Source organism: Amblyraja radiata, unplaced genomic scaffold (genome assembly GCF_010909765.2).
Source record: "Amblyraja radiata isolate CabotCenter1 unplaced genomic scaffold, sAmbRad1.1.pri scaffold_414_ctg1, whole genome shotgun sequence".
NCBI lineage: Eukaryota > Metazoa > Chordata > Chondrichthyes > Rajiformes > Rajidae > Amblyraja > Amblyraja radiata.
Window position 1 is genome coordinate 154,189 of NW_022630523.1, and position 14,826 is coordinate 169,014.

The 14,826-nt window shown below is 53.4% G+C and overlaps 1 protein-coding gene across 2 annotated transcripts; it reads right to left on the bottom strand.

Moving 5' to 3' along the window:
- Nucleotides 1-1,127: 1,127 nt before the first annotated feature.
- Nucleotides 1,128-14,494, bottom strand: pofut1 (protein O-fucosyltransferase 1). Of its 2 annotated transcripts, none has more exons than XM_033016675.1 (8): nt 14,446-14,494; nt 12,208-12,394; nt 9,157-9,278; nt 7,884-8,066; nt 7,081-7,193; nt 3,355-3,547; nt 2,665-2,907; nt 1,128-1,404 (listed from the first exon to the last, which is right to left on the bottom strand). In XM_033016675.1, exons 2-8 carry the CDS (start codon nt 12,377-12,379, stop codon nt 1,213-1,215), a joined length of 1,218 nt encoding a protein of 405 aa, XP_032872566.1. In that variant the 5' UTR covers nt 12,380-12,394; nt 14,446-14,494; the 3' UTR covers nt 1,128-1,212. The 2 variants fall into 2 exon arrangements, with proteins under 2 accessions (XP_032872566.1, XP_032872567.1); XM_033016676.1 differs by having other exon boundaries at nt 14,420-14,447.
- Between the last annotated feature and the right edge of the window lie 332 nt (nt 14,495-14,826).

Here is a 14,826-nt window from a genome sequence, read left to right on the forward strand (position 1 = left end):
TTCTTTTTTATTTTATTTTGTTATTTTTATTTTTTATATACACACTTCACGTTTTTCTACTCTCTACCATCTATTTTTCCACTTTTTCCCCTTTCTATTGTTTTCTTTTTCTTGTCTTGCTTACTTCCTAAAAAAATAAAAAATAAATAAAAATAAACACAAAAATAAACACACACACACACATACTCATACACACAGATACACACACACGCACTCATACACACACACACACATAGACACACACACACACATACTCATACACACAGATACACACACACGCACTCATACACACACACACACACATAGACACACACACACACATACTCATACACACAGATACACACACACGCACTCATACACACACACACACACATAGACACACACACACACGCACTCATACACAGATACACACACGCACTCATACACACACACACACGCACTCGTACGCACACTCATACACACACACATACGCACTCATAAACACACACACACATAGACACACACACACACGCACTCGTACACACACACGCACTCATACACACACACAGACACACCCACACAAGCACTCGTACACACAGATACACACACACGCACTCATACACACACACACACATACACACTTACACACACATAGACACACACACACACATACACTCACACACACACTCATACACACACATACACACACACACAGACAGAGACACACACACACAGACAGAGACACACACACAGACAGAGACACACACAGAGTTTTTAATAAATTTGTATTTATTACAAATACATGTGTTTTTGTCGCGATGGTCCCAGCACTGGGCTACCATTAGCCCCCCTTCACTAGCCCACTCATCCCCCCCCCCCCCCCCCTCAGTAACAGCCAGCACTGGGCTTGCACAGGGAGGGGGCGCCCCCCCCCCCCCCCCCTATACACCCCTTACACCCCCCGCAACTCCTGCCCCAGTCTCCCCCTCCCCCTCCCCCTCTCCCTCTCCCCCCCTTTCTCTCTCCCCCGGGAGTTTCAGAGTTCGTCCCTAGGGGAGGGGGGTTCATAGGTCATCCCTGGGGGCGTGGGGTCAGAGGTTGTCCATGGGTGGGGTCAGAGTTCATCCCTTGGGGGCAGGTTCGTCTCTGGGTGAGGGGGGGGGGTCGAGGACCAGAGTTCGTCCCTGTGTGGGAGGTGGAGGGTCAGAGTTCGTCCCTGCGGGAGGTCGAGGGTCAGAGTTCGTCTGTGTGGGAGGGGAGGGGGGTGTCGAGGCCAAAGAAGGAGGAGGGGAGGGAGTGGACGTCGCGATGCCTCTTGACGAAGGCCGTGAAGGACGACACGCAGTTGCCGATGAAGTGGTCCGACTGGGATAGTATGTACAGGTCAGTCTGGGGCAGAGTGGCCTCACGGTGGATCACACGCACCTGCAGAGGGGAGGGAGGGAGGGAGGGAGGGAGGGGGAGAGAGAGAGAGGGGGGGGAGTTTAGGAACATATAATAAACTGTGTAGAATCCACTCCCCTCTTCGATATCAAACACCATTCCTATTTTTCTGTTCAGTTTTGAGATACAGCGCGGAAACAGGCCCTTCGGCCCATCGAGTCCGCGCGGACCAGCGATCCCCGCACACTAATACTATCCCACACACACTACATTTACACCAAGCCAATGAACCTACAAAACCCGCCCGTCTTTGGAGTGCGGGAGGAAGCAGGAGATCTCGGAGAAAAACCCACGCAGGTCACGGGGAGAGAACGTGCAAACTCCGTACAGACAGCGCCCGTGGTCGGGATCGAACCCGGGTCTCCGGCGCGGTGAGGCAGCGGCTCTACCCGCTGCGCCACCGTGACGCGATAAAGTCTTGACTCCAAATCCCAACATCACCCTGGGGGCATCTTGTAATAGGGCGAGCTCTCTCACCCCTCCCACCTACAAAACACGTCCTCACCACCATTCCCCTCACTTGCGTCACCTGTCCCCCACTCACCTGTGCCCTCCTTCTCCTCCCACCCCCTTCTCTCTGTCCCCCTCCAAGTCACCCAACCTCCCTTTCTCCCCTAAACCCCTCTCTCACCTGTCCCCCTCACCTGTACTCCATTCACCTGTCCCCTCCCCTCTCACCTGTCCCCCACTCACCTGTACTCCATTCACCTGTCCCCTCCCCCACTCACCTGTACTCCATTCACCTGTCCCCTCCCCTCTCACCTGTCCCCCACTCACCTGCCCCCCACTCACCTGTACTCCATTCACCTGTCCCCTCCCCCTCATCTGTCCCCCACTCACCTTTCCCCCTCACCTGTACTCCATTCACCTGTCCCCTCCCCCACTCACCTGTACTCCATTCACCTGTCCCCTCCCCTTTCACCTGTCCCCCACTCACCTGGCCCCTCCCCTCTCACCTGTCCCCTCCCCCACTCACCTGCCCCCTCCCCCACTCACCTGTCCCCTCCCCTACTCACCTGCCCCCTCCCCCACTCACCTGTCCCCCTCACCTGCCCCCTCCCCCACTCACCTGCCCCCTCCCCCTCTCACCTTCCCCCCACTCACCTGTCTCCCACTCACCTGCCATCCACTCACCTGCCCCCTCCCCCTCTCACCTGCCCCCTCCCCCTCTCACCTGCCCCCTCCCCCACTCACCTGTCCCCCTCACCTGCCCACTCCCCCCCTCACCTGCCCCCCACTCACCTGTGTTCCCACAGCAGCCTGTACCTCGCGTGTGTGGGGCTCGGAGTCGGTGGCGATATAGACGGCTCTGGCAGAGATGGCTCGGGCCCAGGTGGCCACAGTGGAGGCGATGAGGGCGGGGGAGGGCAGGCACATGGGCAGGGTGAGGGGCCGGGCTCTGCCACGGTCGTATCCCACGCACTGGGGCGAGGCCATGAGGTGGGGGCCCACCGAGCCATCACGCACCATCTCACATGCCTTCCTCTGTAGGGGAGAGAACGGGGCCGTTACACCCACACACTCTCCCCTCTCTCCCCCTCACTCCTCCTCTCTCTTTCTTCCCCCTCTCTCCCCCCTCTCTCCCTCTCTCCCCCCTCTCTCCCCCCTCTCTCTCCCCCCTCACTCCTCCTCTCTCCCCGTCTCCCTCTCTCCCCCTCTCTCCCTCTCTCTCCCCCTCTCACTCCCCCCCCCCTCTTTCCCCCCATCTCTCTCACCCCTCTCTCCCTCACTCCCCCTATCTCTCCACCCCTCTCCCCTTTCTCTTTCCCCACTCTCTCCCGCCCTCACCCCCCCTCTCCCCTTCTCTCTCACCCCTCTCACCCCCCCTATTCTCCCCCCCTCTCTCTCCCCTCTCGCCCCCTTCCCCCTCTAACCCCCTCCCCTCCCGTCCTCTCGTTCCCCTCCCCCTTCTCTCCCCCTGCCCCCCCTCACCCAGTCCTCCCCCACGCGCAGGTGAATGGCCAGGTAGGGCCGGGGCAGGAGCTGCTCCATCTCCCTCTCCACCGTCTCGGCGAATCGCCGGTCCCACTCCACGTAGCGCTGGAGGTCAACGTGCTCCCTCATCACCGGGAACTGTGCCGGAGCTCCCGGTAAAGCCAGCACCGGGTGTGAGGATGCCGGGTACCTGGGGGGGGGGAGGGGAGACCATTAACACCGGTGGTAGTAAACCCCCCCCCCCTGTCCACACCCCCTTACACCCCCCTCCCCCAAATTCCACCAACACCAAACTCCGGCAATCACCGGCTACCGGCTTGGACGTCAAAATCAGTTCCCTCGTCACGGTGAGTTTGACATCAAAATGAGCCCTCCGGTCACGGTGAATTTAATGCTACAATCAGTCCCCTTCACGGTGAATTTGACATCACAATCAGTTTCCCCGTCACGGTGGATTTGGCGTTAAAATCAGTTTCCCCGTCACGATGAATTTTACATCAAAATCAGTTCTCCCGTCACGGTGAATTGGACATCAAAATCAGTCAAGATCACTATGAAGTTAATGCCACAATCAGTCCCCTTCACGGTGAATTTCACGCCAAAATCAATTCCCGTCACGGTGAATTTGACATCAAAATCAGTCACAGATACTATGAATTTGATGTCAAAATCAGTTTCCATCACGGTGAATTTGACATCAAAATCAGACATGGTCACTTTGAATTTAATGCCACAATCAGTCCCCTTCATGGTGAATTTGACATCAAAATCAGTCCCCCATCAAGGTGAATTTGACATCAAAATCAGTCACAGTCACTAAGAATTTGATGTTAAAATCAGTCCCTCTGTCACAGTGAATTTGACGTCAAAATCAGTCCCGTCACGGTGAATTTGACATCAAAATCAGTCACAGTCACTAAGAATTTGATGTTAAAATCAGTCTGTCGCAGTGAATTTGACATCAAAATCAGTCCCCCATCATGGTAAATTTGGCATCAAAATCAGTCAGTCACTAAGAATTTGATGTTAAAATCAGTCCCCGTCACGGTGAATTTGACGTCAAAATCAGTCCCTGTCTGAGTGAATTTGGCATAAAAATCAGTCACAGTCACTAAGAATTTGATGTTAAAATCAGTTCACCCGTCACGGTGAATTTGACATCAAAATCAGTCACGGTCACTATGAATTTAATGCCACAATCAGTCCTTCCTGGTGAAATTCACGTCACAATCAGTTCCTCCATCACAGTGAATTTGGCCTCAAAATCAGTTCCCCGTCACGGTGAATTGGACGTCACAATAAGTCTATCATTATTCAGTAAGTTTCAATGAGGTCCCCCCTCATCCTTCTAAACTCCAGCGAGTACAGGCCCAGTGCCGACAAACGCTCATCGTACGTTAACCCACTCATTCCTGGGATCGTTCTTGTAAACCTCCTCTGGACTCTCTCCAGAGCCGGCACATCCTTCCTCAGATACGGGGCCCAGGACTGCTCACAATAAGTTACCTCACACACGGGGGGGGGGGGGGGGGGAGGAGAAAGGCCTGGATAGAGTGGATGTGGAGAGGATGTTTCCACTAGCGGGAGAGTCTAGGACCAGAGGGCACAGCCTCAGAATTAAAGGGCGTTCCTTTAGGAAGGAGATGAGGAGGAATTTCATTAGCCCGGGGGTAGTGAATCTGTGGAATTCATCGCCACAGACGGCTGTGGAGGCCACAAGTCAGTGGATATTTTTAATAATAATAATAATAATAAATTTTATTTATGGGCGCCTTTCAAGAGTCTCAAGGACACCTTACAAAAATTGAGCATGTAGAGGAAAAACATGTAAGGGGAATGAAATAAATAGTAGAGACATGACTAGTACACAAAGTAAAGACAGAATTCAATACAAAACACAATATGAGGCAATTAATGCACAGATGAAAAGGGACGGGGACGTGGGGCTAAGGATAGGCAGAGGTGAAGAGATGGGTCTTGAGGCGGGACTGGAAGATGGTGAGGGACACGGAATTGCGGATCAGTTGGGGGAGGGAGTTCCAGAGCCTGGGAGCTGCCCTGGAGAAGGCTCTGTCCCCAAAACTGCGGAGGTTGGACTTGTGGATGGAGAGGAGACCGGCTGATGTGGATCTGAGGGACCGTGGGGGTTGGTAGGGGGAGAGGAGGTCAGTGAGATATGGGGGGGCCAGATGGTGGAGGGCTTTGTAGGTGAGGATCAGGATTTTGTAGGTGATCCGGTGGGAGATGGGAAGCCAGTGAAGTTGTTTGAGGACTGGAGTGATGTGATGCCAGGATTTGGTGTGGGTGATGAGTCGGGCGGCTGCGTTCTGGACCAGTTGGAGTCGGTTGATGTAGGTTGAGCTGATGTCAAGGAGAAGTGAGTTGCAATAGTCCAGTCGGGAGGAGATGAAGGCATGGATGAGTCTTTCAGCAGCGGGCGGTGTGAGAGAGAGTCTGAGTTTGGCGATGTTGCGGAGGTGAAAGAAGGAGGTTTTAATGACATGGCGGATGTGAGGCTCAAGGGAGAGGGTGGAATCAAAGATCACGCCAAGGTTGCGGGCCTGGGGAGATGGGGAGACAGTGGTGCCGTCGATGGTGAGAGTGGGGTTATTGATTTTGCTGAGTGTGGCTTTGGAGCCTATGAGGAGGAATTCTGTCTTATCGCTGTTGAGTTTGAGGAAATTATGTTGCATCCAGGTTTTTATAGCTGACAAACAGGAGTTGATATGGGAGAGGGGGGGGGTTGTGGGGGGATTTGGTGCCAAGGTAGATCTGGGTGTCATCAGCGTAACAGTGGAAGTCCAGGTTGAAGAGGCGGAGTATCTGACCAAGGGGGAGGATGTAGATGATGAAGAGGAGGGGGCCGAGTACGGAGCCTTGGGGAACGCCTTGAGTGACTGCGGCTGTAGCAGAGGTGTGGTTGTGGAGAGAGATGAAGAGATTTAAGGCAGAGATGGATAGATTCTTGATTAGTGCGGGTGTCAGGGGTTACGGGGAGAAGGCAGGAGAATGTGATTAGGAGGGAGAGAGATCAGCCGTGATTGAATGGCGGAGTAGACTCGATGGGCCGAATGGCCTAATTCTGCTCCTATCACAAATGACCACATCCAGTAACTGTTCTGTGTAGGCAGGATCTGGCCTGGTTCATTGAAAAAACTAGGCTTGTATTCACTGGAGTTTAGAAGGATGAGGGGGTGGTTCTTATAGAAACATATACAATTATAAAAGGACTGGACAAGCTAGATGCAGGAAAAATGTTCCCAATGTTGGGCGAGTCCAGAACCAGGGGCCACACACACAGTCTTAGAATAAAGGGGAGGTCATTTAAGACTGAGGTGAGAAAAAACTTTTTCACCCAGAGAGTTGTGTGAATTTGTGGAATTCCCTGCCACAGAGGGCAGTGGAGGCCAAGTCACTGGATGGATTTAAGAGAGAGTTAGATAGAGCTCTAGGGGCTAGTGGAGTCAAGGGATATGGGGAGAAGGCAGGCACGGGTTATTGATAGGGGACGATCAGCCATGATCACAATGGAGCTGGCTGGAAGGGCCGAATGGCCTCCTCCTGCACCTATTTTCTATGTTTCTCTACACTGAAGGTAGACACAAAATCTTCAAGAACTTACAAAATTCGAAATTATAAAAAGGGGGTGGGGGGTCGGTCTCTCCTCCGTCCTCCCCCCCCCCCCCCCCAACAAACCCCCCCCCCCCCCCTACAAGGACATACCTCTCAAACCATTGGGACTTGTAGTTGGAGCTGAAGGCAATCCCACTGAGGAGTTCCGAGCGGTCAAAGTCCACGCCAAAGTGGTCCCAGAAGGGGCCGAAAGGGTTACCATCCTGCCGGGGGGGGGGGGGGGCAGAGGCATCGTGAGACCCCCCCACAAAAAAAATCCCCAGCCCCCCCTTCCCCCCAGAACCAGAGAGGGGGTGATACACAGTCAGGGCCAGAGAGACAGAAGCTTCACGAGACCCCCACACACACACCCCCCACCCCCAGAGCCAGAGAGGGGGTGATACAGAGGGCGTCGGAACCGGAGAGGGGGTGATACACACAGAGAGAGCCGGAGAGAGGCACAGTCACCCCACTCAACCCCCCACCACTCTCCTACCCTTCCCTTCCCCCCCCCCACCCCTCTCCCTCCCCCCCACCTTCATGGGGCAAGAGGCAGGATTAGCCCCCCTCTCCCCTCTCCTCTACCGTTATCCCCTCTTCCTCCTCACCCTCCCCCTCTCTCCCCCCCTCCCTCTCCTCCCCTTCCCCCTCCCCCTCCCCCTCCTCTATACCATTATCCTCCCTCCCCCCCTCATCTCCCCCTCCCCCTCACCTTAATGAGGCAAGAGGCGGGATTAGCCCCCCTCTCCCCTCCCCCCTCCTCTACCATTACCCTCTCTCCCCCCTCACCCTCCCCCTCCTCCTTCCGCTCCACCCCATTCCCCCCTCTCCCCCCCTCCCCTCACCTTCATGGGGCAAGAGGCGGGATTAGCCCCCCCTACCCTTCCCCCTCCACCCCTTCCCCCCCCCCTCACCTTCATGGGGCAGGACGAGCGGTCAACGCTGCGCTGGGCAGCAGCCGTGAAGCAGTACGCCACCCTGCGTCCCGGCGGCCAGTGGCGCGGGGCCAGCTCCCCCATGAACCGCTCCATGCTGACCGCCCGATGGAAGTCCAGCACCCGGTCCAGCCGGAAATACTCAGAGTACGGCACGTGGGCCTAGGACATGGGGCGAGAGAGAGAGAGAGAGAGTCAGGGTCAGAGAGGGGGTGATACACTCAGGACTCTATTCTTCCCTCTATTCTCTCTCTATTCTTGACATACAGAGAAGGTTCACCAGACCGATTCCTGGGATGGCAGGACTTTCAATGCAACGAGACCTGGGTGTCATGGTACACCAGTCATTGAAAGTAGGCATGCAGGTGCAGCAGGCAGTGAAGAAAGCCAATGGTATGTTAGCATTCATAGCAAAAGGATTTGAGTATAGGAGCAGGGAGGTTCTACTGCAGTTGGACAGGGTCTTGGTGAGACCACACCTGGAGTATTGCGTACAGTTTTGGTCTCCTAACCTGAGGAAGGACATTCTTGCCATAGAGGATTTGAGTATAGGAGCAGGGAGGTTCTACTGCAGTTGTACAGGGTCTTGGTGAGACCACACCTGGAGTATTGCGTACAGTTTTGGTCCCCTAATCTGAGGAAAGACATTCTTGCCATAGAGGGAGAACAGAGAAGGTTCACCAGACTGATTCCTGGGATGTCAGGACTTTCATATGAAGAAAGACTGGATAGACTCGGCTTGTACTCGCTAGAATTTAGAAGATTGAGGGGGGATCTTATAGAAACTTACAAAATTCTTAAGGGGTTGGACAGGCTAGATGCAGGAAGATTGTTCCCGAAGTTGGGGAAGTCCAGAACAAGGGGCCACACACACAGTTTAAGGATAAGGGGGAAGTCTTTTAGGATCGAGATGAGAAAAACATTTTTCACACAGAGAGTGGTGAATCTGTGGAATTCTCTGCCACAGAAGGTAGTTGAGGCCACAGTTCATTGGCTATATTTAAGAGGGAGTTAGATGTGGCCCTTGTGGCTAAAGGGATCAGGGGGTATGGAGAGAAGGCAGGGATGGGATACTGAGTTGGATGATCAGCCATGATCATATTGAATGGCGGTGCAGGCTCGAGGGGCCGAATGGCCTCTACTCCTGCACCTATTGTCTATGTTTCTATGACTAGAGAGGGGGTGATACAGAGAGAGTCAGAGCCAGAGAGGGGGTGATACAGAGTCTCTTGCGCTGCGGAGCCAGACTTACGTTGGTGTAAGGGGGGGTGTGGTGTCTGTAGACCACCCATGGTGGGACCACTAAGGTCCGGTTCAGCATCTTCGCAAAGGCCAGGGCACCCAGGAAGTGATCAGCCTGATTCCCAAACCGACCTGCGGTAATAATAATATGAATATGAATAATAATACAAATATTAGCCGAGCGTGCACACACACACACAAGGAATTGGCCCTGGTGCTTTACCTGCAAGGATTTTAAAAAACACAATAGATAATAGGTGCAGGAGTAGAGGCCATTCGGCCCTTCGAGCCTGCACCGCCATTCAATATGATCATGGCTGATCATCCAACTCAGTATCCCGTACCTGCCTTCTCTCCATACCCCCTGATCCCTTTAGCCACAAGGGCCACATCTAACTCCCTCTTAAATATAGCCAATGATTTGTGGCCTCAACTACCTTCAGTTGGCTCGGCTGATCATCCCCAATCAGTACCCCGTTCCTGCCTTTTCTCCCCATATCCCCTGACTCCGCTATCTTTAAGAGCCCTATCTAGCTCTCTCTTGAAAGCATCCAGAGAACCGGCCTCCACCGCCCTCTGTGGCAGAGAATGACACAGGCTCACAACTCTCTGTGAGAAAAAGTGTTTCCTCGTCTCCGTTCTAAATGTCCGACCCCTTATTCTTAAACTGTGTGTGGCCCCTGGTTCTGGACTCCCCCCCCCAACATCGGGAACATGTTTCCTGCCTCTAGCGTGTCCAAACCCCTTAATAATCTTATACGTTTCAATGAGATTCCCTCTCATCCTTCTAAACTCCAGAGTGTACAAGCCCAGCCGCTCCATTCTCTCAGCATATGACAGTCCCGCCAACCTGCCAACATGATATACTGTAGACAATTAAACATAAGACATTATAATTTAACTATGTGAAAATAAAGATGCACTGTGTATGGCTCGATTGTAATCATGTGTTGTCTTTCCGCTGACTGGTTAGCACGCAACAAAAGCTTTTCACTGTACCTCGGTACACGGGACAATAAACTCAACTGAAATGATCACAATCGAGCCGTCCACAGTGTACAGATACAGGATAAAGGGAATAACGTTTAGTGCAAGGTAAAGTCCGATCAAGGATAGTCCGAGGGTCTCCAATGAGGTAGATAGTAGTTCAGGACCGCTCTCTGGTTGTGGTAGGATGGTTCAGTTGCCTGATAACAGCCGGGAAGAAACTGTCCCTGAATCTGGAGGTGTGTGTGTGTGCGTGTGCGTTCGTTTTCACACTTCTGTACCTCTTGCCCGATGGGAGAGGGGAGAAGAGGGAGTGGCCGGGGGGTGAGACTAGTCCTTGATGATGCTGCTGGCCTTGCCGAGGCAGCGTGAGGTGTAGATGGAGTCGGTGGATGGAAGGGAGGTTAGGTTTGTGTGGTACGCAAAAGTGCTGGAGAAACTCAGCGGGTGCAGCAGCATCTATGGAGCGAAGGAAATAGGCAACGTTTCGGGCTGAAACCCTTCTTCAGACTGATGGGGGGTGGGTGGGGGGGGCGGGGAGAAGAAAGGAAAAAGGAGGAGGAGGAGCCCGAGGGCTGAGGAAGGGGAGGAGACAGCAAGGACTAACAAAATTGGGAGAATTCAATGTTCATGCCACTAGGGTGCAGACTGCACAAGCGGAATATGAGGTGCTGTTCCTCCAATTTCCGCTGTTGCTCACTCTGGCAATGGAGGAGACCCAGGACAGAGAGGTCGGATTGGGAATGGGAGGGGGAGTTGAAGTGCTGAGCCACCGGGAGGTCAGGTAGGTTATTGCGGACTGAGCGGAGGTGTTCGGCGAAACGATCGCCCAACCTCCGCTTAGTCTCCCCGATGTAGATCAGCTGACATCTAGAGCAGCGGATGCAGTAGATGAGGTTGGAGGAGATACAGGTGAACCTTTGTCGCACCTGGAACGACTGCTTGGGACCTTGGATGGAGTCGAGGGGGGAGGTAAAGGGACAGGTGTTGCATTTCTTGCGGTTGCAAGGGAATGTGCCCGGGGACGGGGTGGTGCGGGAGGGAAGGGAAGAATTGACGAGGGAGTTGCGGAGGGAGCGGTCTTTGCGGAAGGCAGACATGGGGGGAGATGGGAAGATGTGGCGAGTGGTGGGGTCACGTTGGAGGTGGCGGAAATGGCGGAGGATTACTTGTTGTATGTGACGGCTGGTGAGTGAAAGGTGAGGACTAGGGGGACTCTGCCCTTGTTGCGAGTGCGGGGATGGGGAGAGAGAGCAGTGTTGCGGGGTATGGAAGAGACCCTGGTGCGAGCCTCATCTATGGTGGAGGAGAGGAACCCCCGTTCCCTGAAGAATGAGGACATAGAAACATAGAAAATAGGTGCAGGAGTAGAGGCCATTCGGCCCTTCGAGCCTGCACCGCCATTCAATATGATCATGGCTGATCATCCAACTCAGTATCCTGTACCTGCCTTCTCTCCATACCCCCTGATCCCTTTAGCCACAAGGGCCACATCTAACTCCCTCTTAAATATAGCCAATGAACTGTGTGGCCTCAACTACCTTCTGTGGCAGAGAATTCCACAGATTCACCACTCTCTGTGTGTGAAAAAAAAATGTTTTCCTCATCTGGGTCCTAAAAGATTTCCCCCTTATCCTTAAACTGTGAGTGTGGCCCCTTGTCCTGGACTTCCCCAACATCGGGAACAATCTTCCTGCATCTAGCCTGTCCAACCCCTTAAGAATGTTGTAAGTTTCTATAAGATCCCCCCCTCAATCTTCTAAAAGGACATTTCAGGGGGGGGGGGGGGGGGGGGGTGTGTGTGTGTGTGTGTGTGTGTGTGTGTGTGTGTGTGTGTGTGTGTGTGTGTGTGTGTGGGGGGGGGGGTGTGTGTGTGTGTGTGTGTGTGTGTGGGGGGGTGTGTGTGTGTGTGTGTGTGTGTGTGTGTGTGTGTGTGTGTGTGTGTGTGTGTGTGTGTGTGTGTGTGTGTGTGTGTGACGGTCTGGGCTGCCATATTTTCTTCCCCACCCCCCGACAAAGACCAAACGGAACTGGGGAGGGGGTCAGAGGAGGAGAATTCAGGTTTCGGACTTACCCATGCACGGGCAGTAGAGAATGTAGCCGCTCTCATCCCAGGAGAGAGAGTCCGAGGTCCCGTCGACCACTGCCAGGAGCAGGAAGAGGGAGAGGGAGAGGGGGAGGGAGAAGGGGAGGGGGCGACGTTCGATCCACGGACCCCATTCAAGACTGGCCATGGTTCCTGCCATCTGCTGCCCACCCACCTGGGCAAACCATTAGCCCAGAGAGCGGATGAGAGAAAGAGAGAAGGCCAAAGAGTTAAGAAGCATGAATTAATGAATGAATACTCTACAGTCTACACATGCAACAGGTCACAGTGAAATTACTTCTATTGAGTATAGGAGCAGGGAGGTTCTACTGCAGTTGTACAGGGTCTTGGTGAGACCACACCTGGAGTATTGCGTACAGTTTTGGTCTCCTAATCTGAGGAAAGACATTCTTGCCATAGAGGGAGTACAGAGAAGGTTCACCAGACTGATTCCTGGGATGGCAGGACTTTCATATGAAGAAAGACTGGATAGACTCGGTTTGTACTCGCTAGAATTTAGAAGATTGAGGGGGGATCTTATAGAAACTTACAAAATTCTTAAGGGGTTGGACAGGCTAGATGCAGGAAGATTGTTCCCGATGTTGGGGAAGTCCAGAACAAGGGGCCACACACAGTTTAAGGATAAGGGGGAAATCTTTCAGGACGGAGATGAGGAAAACATTTATCACACAGAGAGTGGTGAATCTGTGGAATTCTCTGCCACATAAGGTAATTGAGGCCACACAGTTCATTGGCTATATTTAAGAGGGAGTTAGATGTGGCCCTTGTGGCTAAAGGGATCAGGGGGTATGGAGAGAAGGCAGGGATGAGATACTGAGTTGGATGATCAGCCATGATCATATTGAATGGTGGTGCAGGCTCGAAGGGCCGAATGGCCTCTACTCCTTCCTTCTCTCCAGAGATGCTGCCTGTCCCGCTGAGTTACTACGGCATTTTGTGACACTACCCCTATCCCAAACACACACTGGGGATAATTTACAATTTTTACTCTGGAGTGGAGAAGATTGCAAAAAATGGTGAAGTAGCTAAGTTATAGGAGTAGAATTAGGCCATTCGGCCCATCAAGTCTACTCCGCCATTCAATCACGGCTGATCTATCTCTCCCTCCTAACCCCATCCTCCTGCCTTCTCCCCGTAACCCCTGACACCCGCACTAATCAAGAATCTGTCTATCTCTGCCTTAAAAATACACCAAACTGAACGGAATTAAGCAAAACTAACAGCAGTGAACTAAACTAAACTAAACTGAAGTCAACTGGGCTGAACTGAACTAAGGGGGGGGGGGGGGGGGGGGGGGGACAGACAACTGGGAAAAAAGTTTGGTGAGGGGCAACACTGGGGTCTCTGCTCATCCCGGACCCCAGTGTAGCCCTCCCCCCCCCCCACACACAGCCCAGAGACCCCAACCCCGCCCCCACCACCCACACCCACACCCGCCCCCCCCCCCCCCCCCCCCCCACAGTCACAGCCTGTCCCAGACTTCAGACACAGACACAGACAGAGACAAAGAGAAAGGTACAGAGATAGGTACGAACCCAGACACAGGCAGCCAGAGACAGACACAGAGACACAGAGAGACAGAGACACACAGAGACACAGAGAGACAGATACAGAGACACAGAGACACACAGACACACACAGACACACACACACAGATACACACAGATACACACACAGACACACACAGATACACACAGACACACACAGATACACACACAGATACACACAGATACACACAGATACACACACAGATACACACACAGACACACACAGACACACACACACAGATACACACAGACACACACAGATACACACACACACACACAGAGACACACAGATACACACAGACACACACACAGATACACACAGACACACACAGATACACACAGATACACACACAGATACACACAGACACACACAGATACACACAGATACACACACAGATACACACAGATACACACACAGATACACACACAGACACACACACACACACAGAGATACACAGACACACAGATACACACAGACACACACAGATACACACACAGATACACACAGATACACACACAGATACACACACAGATACACACACACAGACCCAGATAGGACCTCGGACCCTCCAGCCACCCCACACACAGATACAGATACAGACACAGATACAAACACAAACCCAGACACAGACCCAGACACAGAGCGGCCTCAGCTCACCTCCCGGCCTCTCTAGCCGACAGGAAGCCTCCACCCTCCCCCCGGCCTGTCCCGCCCCGTCCCCGTCCCTCCCCTCGTCTGTCTCCGGCCTCTGTCCCGGCTCCGGACCCCGTCCCGGGACCCGCGGCAGCAACAGCAGCTACAGCAGCAGCAGCGCCCCCCGACCCGACCCGCAGTCCCAGCCCAGCGTCTGCCCCGCCCGGGCTGTCTGCTCTGTACAGAGACAGAGAGACAGAGAGACAGAGACAGGGACAGAGACAGAGACAGAGACAGAGACAGAGACAGAGACAGAGAGACAGAGACAGAGACAGGGACAGAGACAGAGACAGAGACAGAGACAGAGACAGAGACAGAGAGACAGAGACAGAGACAGGGACAGAG

What these genes read in the sequence shown, in the direction of transcription:
- pofut1 (XM_033016675.1), bottom strand. Translation starts at nt 12,379, where the DNA reads ATGGCAGGAACCATGGCCAGTCTTGAATGGGGTCCGTGGATCGAACGT. An exon ending in GCTCGTCCTGCCCCATGAAG is followed by an intron (nt 7,194 to 7,883) that starts GTGAGGGGGGGG and finishes CCCCCCCGGCAG; the next exon opens with GATGGTAACCCTTTCGGCCC. An exon ending in AGGCTGCTGTGGGAACACAG is followed by an intron (nt 1,405 to 2,664) that starts GTGAGTGGGGGG and finishes TCCCCTCTGCAG; the next exon opens with GTGCGTGTGATCCACCGTGA.